Genomic DNA, 21,276 nt, shown 5'->3' on the forward strand with positions numbered 1-21,276 from the left:
GTATCGATGTTATAAAAGTTGCGATGTTTTCTTCGTTCTCTGTCTCTTTTCCCTCTTCTACATTCTCTCATTGTGCTTCTGATGAAGAAATAAATTTTGTTTTCTAATTACAGCAAGATTATTATGACTCTGTGGTATTATTCTTCAGACTGTGAACAGCCAAGAAAGAATCAAAAGTAACAATTGTGTATCGATGTTATAATAGTTGCGATGTTTTCTTCGTTCTCTGTCTCTTTTCCCTCTTCTACATTCTCTCATTGTGCTTCTGATGAAGAAATAAATTTTGTTTTCTAATTACAGCAAGATTATTATGACTCTGTGGTATTATTCTTCGGACTGTGAACAGCCAAGAAAGAATCGAAAGTAACAATTGCGTATCGATGTTATAAAAGTTGCGATATTTTCTTCGTTCTCTGTCTCTTTTCCCTCTTCTACATTCTCTCATTGTGCTTCTGATGAAGAAATAAATTAAAAAAAAAAAAAAAAGATGGTGCTGTGTCCCTGTGCTCCTGTTTGAATCGGAGTTTGAACGAGTGTTGGTGTTATAATGGATGATTATCTAAAAGCTCTTTCGCTCTAGTCGCCGGGTCAGGGCGTAATTTATGGGCCGATTCTCTCTCACCTGTCGATCGTTATCCGGCTGCCTCGATATCGCTATTGTTTCTCTCAGCGTACACCTCCGCGAGTGTTTGCCCGGTTGGTTTATTCAATTACGAGCAAGGTTAGAGTCTGATCCATCGACGACGGAGGACTATACTAGTTCGGTGTCGTTCAACTTTCTCCTACTTTACCCTAAATCCACGAATATTATATTCCGTCGGAGTCGTCATATTTTATGTCACGAATAAAACTACGAATTTTTGTGTGTCTCTGTGGAAAATTTCCAAATCTGCTGCAACGTCTGTTTGCAAAATTGTAATATTTTCTCAGTTCTAAGTACATTTAAGTAAAACAAAATAGGCAAAACAAGTAATAAATTTGTTACATCCCAATAATTTCTATCCAGTGATCATCATGCCGACGAGTTCAAAAAGAAAGCGACGAATTATTGTGTACGATTCGGTCACTCGTTACGGTCCGCAATCAGTTGCCAGTGCAAATGGTTGAATCTTCCACTTCGCCGGTAATAACCAGAGGAATCGATCGAGCAGCAAGTCATCTCAGCGCGCGAATTCACGGTGATCGGATGACAGACGCGAGATCTCCGGGTTCGGAGTTTAACGGGAATCGAGCGATACGCGGTAAAGCTTTTTTGCTTGTAAGCGAGCGGCTTTTCCAGGGACGCAGCCGGCCACGCAAGAACCGGGCGTTCTGGATTGGCGGGCGTGAATGGAAAGGTTCCTGCGGGAGGGTTCGGCGAGCCGTTTCGGCATTCAATAGCGATTTTTCCACGGTCACCGCGGTCCTCGACGATCGATTTGAATAACAAAATCACCAGGAAGACGTATTATCGCGCCCCGGCGGCGGTGCGACACGGTTCGCGCGAGTTTATCGTTCGTGGCTCGTTTGCATTCCAAGCGAAGCCGAGATTCTCCTTCCCCCGAGTTTCGAACGAGAATCGACCACGCCGATTTCCATCCTTGCCAATCCCGTCCTGATCCTCGTCGTGGAATCGACGCGTCGAAAAACACGCACGCCGCTCTAATTCTGAGAATGATACCGTTTGTTGAACGATGGTTGCGCGAGAGATATTACATTTGAGTATATTTTATTATGTTTGAATATAGTTTTTAAATCAGTTGCTGAATATTTTTGATCATTTTATTAGCAACTGAAAACGACACTGAACCAGTCTTAGTATTTGATAGACTGTCGAAGATAGATGTTGAAGACAGTGTTGATGTTAAATGAACAAATTGAAATATATAATACACAAATTGTAGCTATACGTAATGTAACACAGATATTGAATATAAATTGATTCATAAATTCTGAACGTATGCAGGTTCAGTGACTAGATAACTATATAATGTATTTCATCAATCGTAGACACAAATATTTGTACAAGGAGATTTTTATACGTCTGATTGTTGCATTGCTAAAACAGGATGTCTATTAGTAACAGATGATTCTCGTTACAATCGTGTTTCATTAATAATATTAGATTTCAAAATATTTTACATAATATACATGTTTATATAGAAAATTTCATTACTTTTATGAGTTATTTTATATCCAACCTTCAGAGAACGTCATTCATTTTCATTATTCTTCCAACGATAACTACATCTTCTTAACAATTTATACATACAATAATTAATCATATTTAAATACTTGATATAATTAATTTGATATTTTCAACACACTTATTTTAGCAATAAAAATAACTTTAAAAATACAGAATGAATTCTTAAATTCACACCACGTCAAACAGTTCATACATTTTATTATTTCACAAATGAATTATTTCATAATTATCGATTCATTTGTCATTTTCAAAAAAAGGAAGAGAAAAAGCTCATGCTCAAACCTTTCGAATTCCCTCAATTACAGACGATAGACTTCATTCCTCGTCATGTTTGCCCGAGATGCGTCCCGTTCGAGGCGACTCGACGACAAGAAAGTCGGAGCTACGTGAACGGGAATGTTCGCAGCCCGTTAACGAGCGTTTCCACCAGCAAGCTGGCGCGTTACTTTGTTATTCGGATCGAGGGTGAGCAGGCGGACTGGTTTTGAATGTCGACGAGCGCGATTCACAGCTCCCTCGCCCGCACCCTCGAGCAAATTCAAATTCCGTGCCGCGGCTTTCCCGGGGATTTCCCGATTTTTATCGTTCTCCTCTCTCTCTCCATCGTCTCGGCGATCAAACGTCCCGTAAACGGAATATGCTGATCCGGCCGACTCTGCTGACCGCGGTCTTCGCCCCTTCTGCTTGCACATCTCTGTTCGCCAGTGGATGAAGAGCATCCATTTTCTTTTCTCGTCTAATAGGCTGACCTGTAGGTTCCTTTGAATAACAGAATAAGTTCGAAATTTGTGCACGAGATGAAATTACATTTATAATTTATTTCGTTTCAGTGCTGATGTTTTGTTGCTTTAGAGCAGCAACAGTTGAATTGAATTATTCATTCGGATAATTCTGAATAGAAAAATTAAAGACGGGAAATGGAAGGATTTCTGTATTTGAAATCTTCGTATTATGGATTATTTTAAACAGTATCATGTCAGAGAGGAACGTCAAATATTAGTAAAAAGTATTTAATTGATCGTAAGTCTACGAGCTTTCTGGTTCTAGAATAGTTCTGTCTGGAAGTTGTGGTTCCAATTTTTATATTCGAAAACCACGAAACCACCGTGGATTTTCTTAAAAGTATATTATCGAATATTTTAAAACATGAAACATACTATTGTAATACAATCAGAATTACTTAATTAATAATCATCTTTATATTAATTTTTCTCGTTCAAGTATGAAATTATGGTGATCTCTCGACTTTACAACTCCCACAGAAGAATCCACACGCGAAATGCGACATTTGACTTTACGTATTACAAATTATTTTTAAAAATATCACACTAGAACAATTCAACTCGTAACAATCTCAATCGTAATCGATTCTAGATCTCTCAATCCTTTTCCAACGAAAATAATTCCAACCAACGATATCCACGAAAGCAGCTCGTAAACAAGAATTTCGAGCTAGCCAAAACAGTGTATAAATAATAATATAATTAATATATAAAAATATAAAATAGTTATATAAATATAATAATATAGTTGATATATAAAACAGCATATAAATAACTATATATAAAAGCTGCAAACTTTTACCATTAGCAATGATTTGATCGATACCACTTAGATCTCATAATTTCTCCAATAGCTCCCCTTTAATGATCCACGCAATTATCCGTAATTTTCTCATGTGGAATTAATCTAGAAGCGCTAGGAGCACATTAGAATCTACGATTCCTCGCCGAACAGCGTGACTAGTATCGATAAATAAAGAAAAAAAAAAAGAAATAACAAATGATAAAAAAGAAAAGAGCGCGTTCGCTCGGCCTGCACGCGAGCTAGTCGCGCGTGCAGAAGACACCGCAAATCGCGTAAGGGGAAATGAAAACGGGTATAGCAGACGTTTCTCGGAATGATGGAGGGAACAAGCGGCAGCGAAGAAAACGAGAAACAAACACCGGAGGAACGAAGCAACTCGGAACGAGCTCGAAGACGTTTTCTTTCTTCGACATATTTCTTACGGATTGGAGAACGACTTCCGTGCCTTTCTTTTTTTTTCTAGTTCTCCCTCCTTCTCTCGTTACTCCAACGAGGGATGACGATTTCAATCAAATTCGGCGCGACGATGACTGGATGGAAGATATTTCTCGTTCGAATTTACACTTTTGCGGGCACGATTTGAAAAATGGAACCCAGGTGGGATTAATTGCAATTCAAATGGAGAAGATCGGAAGAGCGTGAAGAGAAAGAAGATATGTCGAAAGTGATCCGCGTTAGAAGTTAAAGGTACCTTAATTTTTTCAAGTTGTAAAATCATAGAATTTAGATGAGGACTCAATGATGGAAAAATATTTGGAATTTCGCAAATCCGTGGAATTTTCTCTCACTGTCCCAATAACAAAGAATGAAATTTGATAATGCAAATCGAGTGAAAAAGACTAGGAATAAAATATCGGTTCTAAACTGTAGATGGATTACCATTACGAGTTTCAATATCTTAACACGTTGCACTATATTTTATACTTGGTGCATTTTACTCGTAATTGGCTGACCATTTCTGGCTACTAGTATATACATTTATTATACTTGAGAGAGATGTGTGAGATTCGAAAAAATTAATTGTCCATTCCTTGGTCTTATCAAACTTATCAATAAATATTATTATCATCTCATATCAAGATATTATTTCAAGAAAATCCATATCTGAATTGAAACAAGTCTGAAAGAACCAGGAAGGAAATAATTCTCAAAGTCGAAGACGATCGACGATCGAGCGATCTGAATTAAAAGAAATTAATTTTATCGCGTCGCCCACGAAATTTCCCATTATTGGGGACGGCCGAGGCTTGCGAAAAAGAGATGAGGAAATTAAGAGGGCAGCATGGAACGAGTGTTTATGAAAATGGCATCGGATCGAGCGGTGGGTGTCGGCGCCATTGTTGCTCGGTTCGCTCGGCAGAGCGGGCAAGAAGGAGGACTAGCAATTAGCAATTAAACCAATAAGTGTGCAATTGGTGATTCCATTAATGGGACGAACCGTTTCCCACAGAAGGCGAACGCCGTTTTTCGCCGTTCGTCGCTCTGTGTCGACAAGTTCCTCTCGCGCCATGATCGCCCCCCCCCCCCAATTGCTTCGAGAACGTATAATTAGTAGATGTATAGACGTAGAACGAGCTCTCGCTGCTCTCGACCCATCCTCCTTATTCTTCTTTTCGATCCCCTGGCACGATAGCGTTACCGAGAAACCGCGAATTAGAGCGGACAATTTGCCCAGAGATCTATTCGTTGGCTGGTAAAAAAAAATGGGAACGGAATCGTTCGCGTACCTTAAAAATGATCGCTGCTAGGAGAGATCGTTTTCGAGAAGTGGAGAAAACCTCGCGTTTCTTCAAATTAATTAGCCGATCGGCGATTTTTTGATAGAAAAGTATCGAACACGTAAATGCACGCAGTAATATGCAGAAATATAACGTAGATTATTTAAAGCATAACAATCAACACACATTTTATTTGCGAAGCGATGCGAGCAATGGAGTATAACAGTGTAGCAGTACGCTACAAAGTGTTACAATATTTATTTGCTCGCTCAAATGAAGCACAAACATCTAGAAAGTAACGAGAAGTAGTTCTAGTCAATAGTTTACGCTGTATACTCGTCGAACGACCACGTCCAGCGTTGTATTCGTGAAAATATTTAAATTTGCATGGACGTCGGCAGTGTCTAGTAAACGGTAATTCGAGAGGATTATTGCCAAGAGAATATCGATGGCGGGCGTTTAATAAATTCGCGTTCGAGTGTGGGCGACCGAATGGACTGCCGATAGCCGCACAATGTGTCCCACGCGTCGATTCCCCATTAATTAAACCATCAATATTTATTAAGCTTATTACAGGACACGGCGGCACAACCGGTGGTATTAATTCGATTCCGCATCCACGGTGGGGCCCGTATTTCGCTTAATAGGCGCCATATTGTTCCTGACGATGCAATAAATATGGACGTGGTCAAATGAAGACGATAAATTGTCAAACGCCCCCGCTGTCCGTTGTCTCCCGTTCTCTCATTCCCTCCATCTCTTTAATTTCCTGCTTTTTTCATCTTTCGTTCAAACGATTCCGCTGACGACTTGGCCACCAGACTGTTTAAAAATCGTTCAACTCCACTTCTCTCTTTTGTCGTTTAGCCACGATGCGAAAGGTGGTTACAAGCAGTAAGTATATATACTCGGATTATTCTTCAATTTAACTTAATCGCTTTCAAGTGAGATTAATTTGACGGTTGATCAAAGATAAAATATTTTCTTCTTTCTTTTTTTTTTTTTTTTCTGATGCAAGCATCGTTTTGTCGTTCGAATATATTAAGGAGATTGTGGGTGTGTCAGAAATTGACACTGAAATTGTTCTTTCATCCTTGTCCCAGTCAACGCTTTAGAAATGTTGTGTAACGCGACATAAAATAAATAAAATGACATAACATGATGCAATACAATTGTAAAATATTTATTATTGTGATGATATCTAACACATTTTGTGCACGCTGTTGGCAAGTTAATTACTCGATAGCTTTCAGGTAAGATTATTTCGATCGTCGATAAAATTAAATTGTCATTCCCCCCTGTTTCTTTATAGTTCTTCATTACGAAAGTATCGTTTTGTCGGTTGAGTTATAGCTGCACGACAACCCCTGTCGTTTGGTTTCCGGTTTTACTTCCTGATCGCTTATTATAATCAATTAGCGACTGGCTATCTACCATCGACCAAAACGTGCACCAAGGGGTGCAACCCTCTTGATTTTTTTATACACCAGCCTACAATAGCTTCGAGGGGGTGGCTCTGCAACAGGCTGATGAGTAGTCAGATCCTTCCGACGCCTTTTTTCCTTTTTATACCTTCGACCCTCGATTATTAGTTTCAATAAACCTTTCTCACGCGTGTTTTATAATTCTTATTTTTAACTCTTTCAATTTATAAATATATTGGCAAAACAGCAAATATCTATATTTTGAAACTGAAATTTTACTAGGTAGGCTTACTTTTCTTTCAGACTTAAAGGAATTATGGAAAATTTAATTATGTTCTTTCAGTGCATTTAAATTTAATTACAGGGAATACTTATATAAGTCGTATAGAATCAGAAACTGTTTTTCTATTTTGGTATTAGTTATGTGTTAGTTTTGGAGTGCAAAATTATTTCATGTACTTTTCAATATAGTAATTATGAATTCTGAAAAATATTTGGAAAGATTTTCGTTGACAGAGGTGACTACGTATTAAAGACAATAAATGAGAAAATATAAAATCAGTCAGCTTAGAAAGTTTAAATTTAGAAAGAAATCTAACAGTATTATAATTATAGTTGATACGATCTGTAACTTGAAAGATGCGCAAGACGATCGTAGAACAGGCAAGGAGGAGAAAGTCTGCCTACATATATCCTCCCTGCGCCCTTTCTCTAAGATCTTTTACGCTTCTGCAGAAACCCGATAGCCGCGTCAGCCATTAAGCCAGAACTGCGAAAGGGATGGTAGAAGGATGAGAGAGACTCGGTAACAATGGATACAGAGAGGATCTCTTGTACACACGTCTACGAAGGGAAAAGGGTGTCGATGTAAGGGTAAGGGAAGATAGTATTCCAGAAGAAGGGAAATTTTTCTAACACACGAGGCACTTTAAGAATAATTCGTAATATTGTCAAAGTCAAACTAAATGAATTCAATCAATCGTTTCGTTTCTTTGGACGTTCATATAATTTTAACAGGCAGTAAGTTTTTTAAAGTAGAATTATTCTCGAATGACCGAAAACATATTACGTTAAAAAGGATTTAAATTAGTTGCACTAATTCTATTCTTCCTAATTCATGTATATAGTATTTCAGAACAGAATTTAATAATTTTTTTGTAAATCTACCGAATATTCGTCTTTCTAGTTTCTATTTTAATATCCTAGCATGGTTATTTCTCGAATTCTCATTTTCTTTTATATACCTTTATGTCACCACTCAGTTTGAAAGTTTGAAATATTAAAGCTTCAAGCTTCATTCAAGTCGACACCTGAGAGAAAATTTGCAAGTAAGGAAAGAAGAAGAAGAAAGTAACTTAACAAAATTAAATTATAATTGATATGAGAGAAATGAATGTATTTTCCAACAACAAGTTGCTTTAAGTTCGACGCAGAAAGAATATTCATCTGCACGCGTGTAAAAATCACTCTTAAATATTCCCTCTTATTCTCTTTGCTTTCTCTCGCTTTCTCTCCCTCAATTTTCTGCATACAATTCGCTTCATTGGAAGGAACCAAAGTACCACTAAAGCATAGTTATCCGAAAGGGAAGCTTCTGGCGGAGGCGTGCCTGGTTGGAGGAGGACGAGAATGACCGAGATCGTTTCTTCCCTCGAAACGGTCGACGAGAGGTGATCCCGGCGCTATGTAATTGTCATTTCGCGGTGGAAACGGTGGCCGTGTCTAGACGACGGTAATTGTGGCAAAAGGACAAAGGACGACGCGGCCAGGTAAACGGCGCCATTACACAAGAACAGGGAGTGCGAGAGCTCTGTTATCTCGCTGCATCGTATAACCCTCCGAAGGGAGTAATTAAATGTATTATCGAGCTCCACCTCGATCGTTCTCAGACGCGTTGAAGCTCGCCGTTAATTTGCCCTGTCGTGCGAGATCTCGTCCATAAAATCCTCCATGATCGCCATTATAGCTCAATACATTCGGTACCGCGACTTCTTGTCTTCGGTGGATCATCTTTCGCTCATTAATGTAACGTAACACTTTGCATTTTCATTGATGGTTGACATTAAGCGTCTTGAAGGTATCAATTTTTCGTGATTCCTTTTCTGCGAAGTTGTCTCTTGATCTTTATGGTACAAAGGTTCGCGTGAAATTTACATAAAAGATCGATTTTAAATCGACTTTCTCTGTTGTTGTTGCGATAATGAAAAAACTACGACGATCCCTCAGTTAATTAATATTAACGTGTTATCTATTTTTTTCCTAAATCACTCAGTGAGATTAATAATTGATAAGTAATAAGTAAATGCAATATAAATGTTGCGAAATTTGATTTTTTTTTTTTTTTTTTTTGATACACGATTTTCCAATAATTTTTTAAACCTTCGAAATCAAGTTTCTTCTTCTATAAATCGAAATTATAGAAAAAAATAGAGCAAGCGAGGAAGGATAGGCAGATCCGCCATAGCTTCCTCGTATTACTGAAGCGAACACCAAGCTCGATTAAACGCGTCCCGCGGTGAAAGTATGGCCTCCTATATCCCGGGGAATTTCCTTTTCGTGAAAAATCCGCCGGCTCGTGGTCCGACGATCGGCCGGAAGCTAATAAAAAAAGCTCTGCTGCGGCCTGATAAGCCTGAGGGTATTTCACACTCGGACTAGCCCTGTATCGTCGGAGGACGCTAATGTAGCGTTATTTAACTCGGTTAGGTGTTCTCTCCCTATAGCGGGAACTGGTCGCGAACAGCCCCGGGTCAAATCCGGGGGTGCTCGTCGTCCCGTGAAAACACTGTGGGGGCGGTGACACGCATAAAATAGCGAGCAAACCCCATTTCGAACGTCAGGTGCTCGTCAGTTTTCTCAAGGGGGGCAGCGTTCGCATGACCGACACATTGTCATTACCCTATTTAACCTTTATTGTTAATGAACCCACCGTGACCAGATTTTGATTTTACTAGAATGGTTCCTTTTTTATTCTATTTTATTTTATCTGAAGTACCTTATTTGATTTTAGAAATAGAGATGGGAAATGAACTCAAATTTAATAGTAACATAAATTTGCTGTAGAGATCAAGTTACTTTAGTCTCAATGTTAATGCTAACTTCTAAAAAGAAATTCTTCAATTTTTTTAATCCTTTACACTCGGAAACTAGTTCGCAGCAAAATCAGGATTATAGATACAATCTGATTAGATATAAAACGTTTATGTAAACGTTAAATTTCGTCTTTCCCGATTAAATTTATTTATGCACATTTATATTTTACGTTTCACGACTGAATCGTAGTGGTGATCAATTGTATGCAGTACAATAATTGTATCAGAGTATAATAACAATATCTAACGTATAATAACTACAAACAATGCACAATAATTATACGCAGATAGAAAATACAGTAACATTTACGCCAGCACGACTGACGAGCCAAGATATTGAAGCACGATTGCAAATTTCGTTTTTAACTCAATTAAATGTAAAATTCATCGACAATACTGTATCGTGCGCGCAGAATAACAATCTTGGCTGATAGGTCATTCAACTTATGCATAAATTCAACGGAGGTTTGAATTTATGAAGTCTCCGCTAACGCGAAGTCTCCGAATAGCACTGGTGGGTGGCACTTTAAGCGCGCTCGGGAATCATTGTCGCTCGGAGGACGATGAATATCGATCGAGTAAGCGAGAGCACGTGCCAGCAGGCAATATCTGGCGAATATGTTAAGAAAGTCGCATACATCGGGGTCAGTACAGCGTGAAAATAGAATGTAAAGTGTTCGTAGCGTTGGCCGCCGGCCTTAGGCGCACTAGGGGTGGCTTCCATCGGGGGGTCGGTTTGACGTGTATGACGTGCCGGCCGCGTGACCGGCCTGCCAACTCGGCAATCACTGCCCCGTACTACGCCAGACGAATCTTAAATATGGGATATTCAAATAATCTCGCCACTTTCCCTGCCCCCCCTCTTGCCCGCCCCTCTGGTTTCCGTTTTTCTTCCACCTCCGTGCGGTTTTTTCCCGGCCGTGACGCGGCTTTCGAAACTTGTAATCATCTAAGCGTTGCAAAGGTTTCTTGCTAATTTTCAGACAACCATCACGTTGCATGCGAACGCGACTTTTAATTAATTTTAGTCTCGAATGCAAATCCTGCATCAGAATTTTGGAACAATACCGGTATAATTTTAGTCTCACGTTTGTTTATCTGTTACTTTGATTATGAACTGTTTTACTTATTTTGTTTCGTTTGTTTGTGAGTAATTTTGGAACGATCCCTATTTGAGGGTAAACTATTTGCAACACTCAGCTTTCAATTCGAAATTAAATATTATACATTCGAGCTGTATCTTATATATCTTATAAATTAAGATCGTAATAAATTTAATGAAAATTATATTTATATTATATTTGTATTATATTAATTATATTTATATTATATTTATATTGTATTAATTATATATACTATGTTTTCAACATTTTTATAAAGAACGCAATGCAAGTTAAACAGAAATGCAACCTGCACGTCTTGAACATGCAGCGTACAATGTATCCATCATGCCAACACGCATCGCCAATTAACACATATTTATCAGAATACGACGAACGTTTCGACGAATGGCGCTACCTTCGAAACAAAGAAGAAGCGACTCGAAAATCGAGCATCGCGAGGCCGAAGATGAGGAAACGCAGACGATCGTAGACGGTGGTCAGCACGAAGGTTTGCCCTGTCCATACATCACTGCCAGCCAGCTGCGGGGGTGCCGCCAGCAAATGGAGTTAGAGTGGCAACGTGAAACTCCCTCGCGGAAACCCTCGCTTTTATATGCATAGTTTCATTTCCTTATCGGAAATTTACGATGAACGTGGCCGCGCGCCTCGCTCGACCGCAGACCATTTTTCTTATCGCGCCGTCTCGTGGATTTTCCTGAAACTCTTAATTGCTTCTCGTCGCTCTTCTCATAATTGCCTTCTTCTCAAGCGTTTCCATGTTTCCACTTTGTCGTTTGCTTCTATTACAGACTACGTTGTCGTATCTACTTATTTGTTCTGTATCTGTTTATTGATCAAGATTAATTGGAATATTTCTGCAAAGATTCTAACAAATTTTTCGTTACACTGCGTAAAATCGTTTGACTCGGGTTCAACCAGTTGGTCATTATTTCACGTTTGGTGCTTTTATAATATTGTAGTAAAATTGTGCTAATACTATTATGGATCAAAATATTCTCTGATAAAATATATTTCTGAATCAAAACAGTATTATTATATTCCAAATTTTTTTCGGGGAAAAATAGATCAGTGACTATCAATATATAAAAAAAAAAAAAAAAGATACCACGAAGAAGACTGTTTACAAAAGGAAGGAAGAAAAAATGTGACGATAATGATGCACGAAATGGTCCATCTTCTGCATGACACATCGACGAGGAAATTCATGGGAATACCTTTGAAGTAAATGCACAGCGACACTGTCTCTTTCAACGTCAACTTTAACAATCTCGACTCACGATGAGAATTTGAAAAACTCTTGAGAAAGTTTTCCACGAACTTCTCGCCTGCATGTCGCACAGACGACGAGAAACGAAAGTAGAGAGAGTGAGTGGCGTTCGTTTCACGAGCACGTGCCAAAGGGTCTGTCTCGATTTCATTATAACGGTAGCTGTCGATGACGACGATCAGCATCGACGGCCTGCTATCCAAGTCGACTATTTACCGATCCTGCATCTGTCCCGACCCACGTTTTCCTCCTCGAATATCTCGTTTTCACCGCTGCTAATGGCGCCATGTGTCCAAGAATCTCGCTCTCGTTGCTTACCTGCCTCTTAATTTCATCCGATCGCCGGTACGTATATATATATATATATCCGACGATCAATAGCCCTCTGGCTCGGAGAGTTTTGCTTCTGCGGCTTGGGCGGAATAAATTCGACGCTCCGTTAGCTTTAATTAGGATAGTGGCAGCATTCTTGGCTATTAAGCGTACAAACAGCTATCGACGTGGTCCCGCCGAAAGATAATCGGCCCCGGTTTTCTCGGTGGAACATGTGTTTTCTCGTAATCGGGGCTGTCGATCTTCCTGATGAATTTCTTTAATGAAGTAATTACGCTCGCTCTCCCGCTAACGCACGCGGGCCAGTTTGCGAGGCCTTTGTTTCGAAATATCCTGCAAGCGTTAAGGCCAGTGCTGTGTCATTATAAAAATTTGGGTCGCTGTGTCGTTTAACAGCAGTCGTTTGCAAAGCTTCTTTTCTTTGCAGCTTGCTTTATAATAAAATTGTTTATTTCGAGAGGGTCGAAGTAGAAATTAACAAAAATTCGCAAGATTTTAACTGGTTCTCTGGAAATTCTACTTCAATCTTCTTGAAACAATTCGACTTTAAAGCTCTATCAAAAGTTATTGATAGAAAGATGGTTCGCGAATATTCCTTAATCGTGAACCATACTGAAAATAAAATCTAAGATCCATTAACTTCTCTGTTATGCCAAGAATTATTGTAACGTAATCTCAACCCCCTGTTTCGACCCCGTGGAAATAAAAATCTCCGCCGCATCTTTCAAATTAGTTTCTAATTCGGTAGAACGAAGATTTTTCCAAAATTCTGGCGAACGACACTCATTGAGTTACGCAACGTTTTCCTTTCGTTAGAGTGCTTGCGCGAAAGTCACGACACGTAAGAACCATGCGTACGGAAGATCGGGGCAAGATTCACGCGTGTGCGTGCGCGTGCGTAGACGAGATAGAGAGAAAGAGAGAGAGAGAGAGAGAGAGAGAGAGAGAGAGAGAGAGAGAGAGAGAGAATGAGAGTACGGGAAGGAGAGGAAGGCCACGTGCCTTTGGTAGCACGCGACCAACCTAACGGTTTTAGACTCACCCCACACGTAGCTCGAAAACCAGTCCACCCCTTCTCTCGTCACCCTTGCCGAACCGCCGGCACCGCTGCTTCAAAACACACCAGCGGAAACTGTTATTCCATTGGCTCGTGGATCTAGCCCCCTCGTGCCTTCCCCCCTTTTTTTCAACGTGAATCCTCCGCTATAGTCAGATTCGCCTTAACTGCCTCGATTCCTCGCCCTGGGACAACACATTTTGCCACTGTCTGGGCAGAGGAAAGAACCGATGTCGAACGACTCGGATCGCAGAGTGCTGACTGGATTAACCATCCACCGAATGAAAATTCTCCTCCTGGAACGAAGTTTTTACCTCCGTTGAAGTAAATTTCGGATTGGAGGGCGTGTCAGAAACGTTAGATTTTTTTTTTGAAATTCTTCGAGAGTCTGAACACAGGCAATTTGTTCAGTTGAATGCTTGCTCGTTCAATTTCTCAGTATTGTAGTTTCTCGAGTTTAATTTGAACATTCGAAACTATGAATTCAAAGAATGAGGGTAGGGACATAAGTTGCTTGACCATGTGACAACCAGCCGCTGAACAGAACTGATATACAACGTACAGAAGAAAGTTCAAAGACGTAATTTTACAAAGTGGAATTACATTTGAAATTGACGAATAAATATACGTCAGACTAAATGATTACTTGTTAATATTGATGAAAAATCAAAAATCACTAATTCTGACGCAAATTTTCTCCTCTGTATGTTAACTTTCTATACCCAGAATTTCATTTCCACTTGCAAGATGAAAGGATATTTCTCACGATTGAACCGAACGTATTGTACAAAATGAAACATTCAAAACGTAGATGAACGTATGTATAACTTAAATTTAATTGAAACTGCCGTTATTCGACAGTTTACAAACGAAAATGAAAATAAAATTAGCCGAACGAAACCGTCTGCGAAACGACAAAGATTGATCCTTTCGTTGGGTTTCGTTTCCACTGCGGCACTCGTCGAGGCCGCCATGCATGAAAACGGACCAGGCAGGCCTAATCGAATGACGTAAGGCCCTAATAAAATCGTAAGTCGGTTGACAGGCGGTGCACGTAGCGCGGAATAATGGGCCAGACATTCCTCCCCCGTAGACGTAGGGGTAGCTGGATCGCATTGTCGTTCGTTTCCCTTACGTAAGAATGGCGACGAAGAAACGAGACGCGGAGGCAGATGCTGTTTAGACATTCTGTTTCCTCGTGTGATATATATTATGTGTATAGAACGAAGATGGAACGAGACTTAACGCGATCTTACGTGGCCTGTGACGCAGCCAGGTAAATCGAGAGCAGAGATCTCTTTCTCTCGAGTCGTTTCTCTTCGGCGCACAGTGGGAAGAGATCTGGCAATTTCTTCGAGATCTTCTTCCCGAAGAATACCCTTTCGTATACCCTGATTTGCAGATAAGTGTCGGCGTGCAGACGGTGATTAAATTTCTAATTTATTACGAACCAAATAAGCGGGTAATTTTGTGAATCCAAGTACTCGGCATGCGGAAGTTGATGAATATAATTTTACGAGTTACTTATTCCCCAGTCGAAACGAAATCATATTGTTACGTTCAACCAAAATTTCCGTATTGAAAATGTTAGAGCGCCGTGAAATTCCATTGGCGCGACAACGCCATTCAGATCGTCCGGTAACGCGTTGAATATTTCGATTTAATTCAACGGAACGCGTGAATAACGTGAACTTTCTCCACCCGCGACGCAACAATCGCCACGGAAGGCGAACTTCTATTTTTCTCGATGAATTCTGCCGCGCAACAAAGCTTTCGCCATCCCCGTCCACCTTCTTTCCCTATCTTTCTCTCTCCTTTTTTTTCGTTCGTTCATCTCGCGTGGGATCGGTCGATGTTTTTGTTCGCCGAGGCGAGAATAGCCAGAACGGCACGTTGCCCTTTTCTCGCGATCTACATAAAATATCGATTCTTTCGGCAACCGGGAAAAATATCGACGAGTCACGAACACCCATGCACGAACCTCTCCCTCTCTCCCTTTCTTCCTTCGTGATCGTCGTTCAATCGCTATCCTTCGTTCGTGAAACCGGCTCTTCTCGGTTTAACGAACGGCACCACAAAGGAGAAATCGTTATTTTCACGGGTCTGCCCGATTTCGCGGTTGCATCCCTCGTTTTCTCCGCGTTCCGTTCCATTCCCCCCGCTGCTCCGCCCTCGAATCGGCCCTCAACTCGCTCGATCGCCAGTCGGCCCTCCTCTCGCTCTCGATTTTTGCTCCCGAAACTCGCTCGCTTTCTACCCTTCCTCGTTTCCTCTGTTTCTGCGTCCGCTCTTTCTACGAACGATTCACAATTTCGGCTCGTTTGGACTTCGATTTTAGGAGAAATCGTCTCGATTATTATTCTTCTTGTTACATTACACTGCTATATTCGTCCTTCTACTTTTGCTTCGATCGAGAAATTTGCACACGCGCGAAGCTAGATTTATTAAATTCTAATTGTTGGCTGAACGGTCGACGAATTTAACATTGTTGGATGTTACCAACTAACTTTGAAAAATTCCCTGTTCATTCAATCACGGAGTGACTACAACGTATATCCGAAAATACTTCAACGCTTTTATTGCATAATCGTAATGCAAATGACCGCATAAATCTTTCTCCCTCGCTCTCACGAAAGTATGAATTTAAAATACACTGAAACGATCGTTTAACAATTGAAACAAATTTCAATCTCAGTCTTTTAATAAAAATGTAAATTTCCATCGGTAATTTGAACCCATACCTCGTATTTCGAAACATCGGATCCAAGACGCTATGACAGTCCAGTTCAGGTGTTTCATTGTGACGTTTTATCACCTGACGTACGTACATACGTGACGTGTCCGATTTTTCCCTGAATCTGGGACTCTGTGACACGAAGGTCAGGTCGTCCCTCCACAACGTTGGCAGAAGAAGAGAAGAGAAGGGAAGACCGAGAGAGAGAGAGAAAGTCGAGGAGCGTTGCGAGCGTCCAGCTGCAGCCGGCTCGTTCAGAATGGATTTTGTTGCGTGTGCGTGCAGTCTGATGGTGGAAACGTGGGTGGGTGATGGATAGACGGTCACCGTGTCAGTCGTGCGAACGTTAAACGGGCCTCAATGCCTCTGAAATTGCATAGGCACAGCTATTGTAATCCAGTCCCATTTCCAGCGACACCTAGGACTGCCTATATATGCAGATGCGGGACAAAGAGGTGTCCAAAAATTCCGGATAAGATCTCGATTCCAGAGTATTTCGTACGAAAGCAGCTGGGAAAGGTGGTTGGTTAATTTATTATTGAACGGGGGTGAGAGGGTCGGAGCTCGTTGGAAATGGATCTCTGTTCAATCGTATGGACAATTTGAAACAAAGTTGTGAATCTCTTAATTGATATCGTTGGACGTTAGAAGGAAGAGTAATTCAGAATTATATGTCATTCAGTTCCACTTTTTTTTAGGCAAAACATAAACTAGAAAGTAGAATTATATGACCAACATTTGAATAATCCTGTAATGATTATTATCCGAGTGTGTTAAACATTCCAACACACGTGTGTTCAACATTGAAGTACTCAAACGTTAAATTTGAAGTAATTGGAGAATTTCTGTGTACCTGAACTCTTTCTACGTGTCTGAAAGTTCTTTCTCGGTTGATTCCTCCGCGAAAGTCGGTTAAAAAACCGTTGCATCCAACGTCTCTTCCAGAAACAGTATCATCCCTCCTTCTCTTTTCAGTTGTTCCATCGATCTGTCCCATTAGATGGCATCGTGGAACGTTCGTTGCGCTTTTTTCAAACCTCTGAAGGAGCACCAATCGCGTCGCAGCTAATCGCAATATGTAGTTAAAAAAAAAAAAAAAAGGAAAAAGAAAAACGCACGATGGAAAGAGGGAGAAGGAGAAACGAAACGTCGGTTGCCTTATCTAGGAGCTCGCACCTGGCGTCTCCGTAGACGTCGTCCCGATAAACGTTATTTTTCGTTTTTTTTTTTTTTTTCAAACGGAGAAGAGACTTTTTCACGCAACTGAAAAAGGGTGGAGGAAAGAGGAACCGACGGAATTCACCCCAAAAAATCCTTTCTCCCCTCCCGCCTCTCCGCGGCCCCGAACGAATGCTCGAAGGTCGCGGGAGAGCTTCTCACGGGAGAAAAAAAAAGGCGTAATTTCGATGAGAAGAGGGGAATCGACGATGCAAATTCAAGGGTGAAAAGGGAAACTGGCGTGTTCGTCCGTGTGTAGACCTCGCGTACCTGCTTTTTTTCTTTCGTCTCGTACGCGTCGCCCGAGGGTTGGGAAGATCGATGCCGGGGTGTAATCAGCCGCGCGACGACGAAAACGAGGACGAGTAACTGAAATTTCCGAGAGAATCCACCAATACCGTGGCTCTTCGCTTGTCTGAGGCTGCTCTACCTGACCTGTCGTCTCTCTTCTGCCTCTCGTTTTTTTCTTTTTTTTCCATCGTTTCGGGGGAATCCGCGTCAGGTATGAAGGGGAGACACACAGATGCGGAGGAACGAAACACGGGGCGAACCTCGTGAAACTTTTGCGTCAAATTCACGGGATTCACAGGATTTTGAAACTTTTTTCTCCCCTCTTTCTGTCTTTCTTTCTTTTTTTCCTTTTTCGTTCACCTTCTTCACTCTCTTTCTCTCTCTCCGTGACTACCAGTTTCGTCTCACAGTAGCGAGCATCCCCCACCTGCGACCACGGTCTTTTTACGAGCGTTTCGCGAGCGTTTATCTCTATTCCCGGCCGCCTCTTCTCGGCCTTTGTCCCGCCACCGATGGGAAAGTTCGACGGGGCCAAGTGGCTAAGCGACTTCCTTTCTTCGCTACCTTGGTTCACTGACCTTTCTTGTTCTCGCGGTTCCAAATAGCCCTTCAGAATTCATTCTGATAAAGCAGAAATAGTTGAAAGGTCCATTCCTGTCGAACACTTCGATATATATATATTTTTTACATTTGGACGGTCTTGATCTCCCTTCTACTATTTTTTTCGTTCCTTTAATTTTTTCTTTTTTCCTAGGGTCTGCACGATTTGACGATTGAAGTCTGTATGTTTCTAAACATTTTATTTCAACGTGAAAAATTATTATATACATTCCGTGATATATCCAAACCTTCCGAGGCTAGTGATACAAAATTGAATTGCAAATTTCTCAAGATGTCTCATTAACACGAGTAACGAGTTAACTCGCCACTGGGATTTCAATCTTTCAAATATAATAATTCCTCTGTCTATTAATTATATCACTAACTCACAAATTACACTTTTAATTAATCACGTTCTCCACTTATTAATTTCTAAATTACATCTACAAGGATCAAGAGATCGAGCAAACCAAAATCAATTCTACAATATAAAAGTATCTTCGATTGAAAAGTACGCCATTTCGTGGGTAAAAGCTATCGAAAGTTGGCATTAATAAATCGGTGCAAACTTTCGTGAAAAGTTTCGCACGCAGGTATCCCCTTTTGCAAGAGTATCTCGGTACCCCGGCGTGTCGAAATAATTATTATTAAAAACCGTTGGACCAACGCGACACAGACCGGTAAGCTCGTTTTCTCGAACCGAGCGAATCGGTTCCGTGCCATTATCCGGCACGTACCCCTTTTTTTTTTCACGGGGAGGCGCGCGCGAAAGACGAAGGAAAGGGTGGCGAGGGAGGCTAGTCACAAGATACGATGATGGATGCGCGAAGGGTTGTTTCGCGCGCTGGAGGGAGAGCCAAAGGGCCAAAGGGTTCTCCGCGGGCAGCCAATCGTGCACGATCTTCGAATACCAGCGTCCAATCATTTGCAGCGACTTTTTATTCTCGTGGTAGTGGGGAGGATTCGGTCGTCCTTTTGGGGCACGATTTCGTTGCGTCATTCTGACATTCGTTCTGTATCGGTGCTTCGATGAGGATCGCTGGGTTTCGTTTATGATCCTCGGGATCCCGGCCGGCCGCCCTTGAACGTTGTACTAGAATATTCGGTTCGATTGGGTTACTCATGTTATTAATGTATCGCTAGCGATAGAATTGACGTCAGTGCTGATTAATATTAATTCATTGTTTGTAGCAACGTTTTCTTTGATAAGTTTGACGATTTTTAATTATTACCGGGATTGGTACCAATAGTAAAAGGTTATTGGTATATTGATAACGTTGCAGTTGACTTCTTCCTCGTAAGTTAAACAATTGTGGTTGCCGATTATTCACGTTATTAATATATCAGTAACGTTGCAGTTAAAGTCAGTGTTGATCCATCGTATCGTTAACGTTAAAATTTCTTCCACAAGCTTTGAAACGTAGAATTATCATCGTCGTCGGGGTATCGATAATGAAAGTTCGTCGCGTTATTAACACATCAGAATCACCACGTTGAAAATATATATTCAATGCTTACGATCGGTTTTGTTTGCCATTTTCGGAGTGTGCGGTGACGTTCTGTCGCGATGCGAAGAAGATATGCCGAATGAGAGAGAGATAGTTCGTCGTGACGATAGTTGATTGGTAGCGAAAGGTCACGGTCGTCGACCGTCGTGCTGGATCTTGGAACCAACCCTGATGTGAACGACGGATCACGAGGGTCCTCGAAAGCAATCGAGGACACGATGGTCTTCCTGGAAGACCCGAGGATGATCTTCGCGGACATGAGGCTTCATGCGACAAGCACGCCGACCTGCACCCCCACGCGTTACCTCCATCGGAAGTACAGGCCGCAGAACAACAACAACTGTACGAATTTAATAGCGAACTTGAAACTTATCTGTACATTTTTGACTATTGAGGAAGATTTCTTTTCCCTGCGTTGAAAATTTTGCAACAATTGCATTTAATTGGCGAGAAGAAGGTGTTGTTTAAATTGAAAATGTAACGTAGCGAGCGTTGAATTTCACGATGACAAAGTTGTTGAAAGAAGCTTTCTGTTGAATTTGAATTTAGAGAGTTCCTCGATGGAACATCGGCATTCGTCGGTATCGAATTTAATAGATTGGTAATTGAAGACTTCTTTTTGTATTTTTACAGATGCAGACCTTCACGGCGAAGTGGACGGACCGGACCTCAGCGGCGACGATAGGAGTATCAATAGTGATATTCAAGACGCCACTGAAGCGAACCTCGATCATGATTCCATGGACTCGGACAGGGAAGCTCTCAATTTGGTTAGTACAACTTTCTTCTTTCTTATTTTCGCTTTTCACCATTTGAAGCCACATCCAAATTATCCTCCTCTCCAAAAAAGTGAATTTATCTTTACGAAAGTCATTTTTCTTTTTTTCATTGTCGACAATCTTCCTACACTTTCATTTTCATTTATTCGAGTCTGGTAAAAACGACGCTGCTACTTAATATCGTAAGCTTCCGATGACACTTCCCTTTTTGGAAAAAAAAAAAAAAAAAGAAAAAGAAAAGAAAAGGAAACTCCCTTTTGTCTCGAAGCGATGACGAGAGTGCTCGATATTTTACAGTCATTTGTGAAGAGCGCAAAAAGCGTTCAATATTTGGCAAATAAATAAAGGAAGCCACT

The 21,276-nt window shown here is 40.9% G+C and overlaps 1 protein-coding gene across 8 annotated transcripts in view; it reads left to right on the forward strand.

Annotated features, from left to right (window-relative positions):
• The window catches only part of LOC122530218 (POU domain, class 2, transcription factor 2-like), an 81,083-nt gene that overhangs the window by 51,218 nt on the left and 8,589 nt on the right, over positions 1-21,276 (forward strand). For all 8 annotated transcript variants that reach the window (XM_043656989.1, XM_043656986.1, XM_043656987.1 and 5 more), the window contains one exon: positions 20,775-20,911. In XM_043656989.1, the coding sequence (XP_043512924.1) occupies positions 20,775-20,911 (137 nt within the window). The remainder of the gene's footprint in view (positions 1-20,774; positions 20,912-21,276) is intronic.

This window comes from Frieseomelitta varia, unplaced genomic scaffold (genome assembly GCF_011392965.1).
Source record: "Frieseomelitta varia isolate USP_RPSP 00005682 unplaced genomic scaffold, Fvar_1.2 scaffold_332, whole genome shotgun sequence".
NCBI lineage: Eukaryota > Metazoa > Arthropoda > Insecta > Hymenoptera > Apidae > Frieseomelitta > Frieseomelitta varia.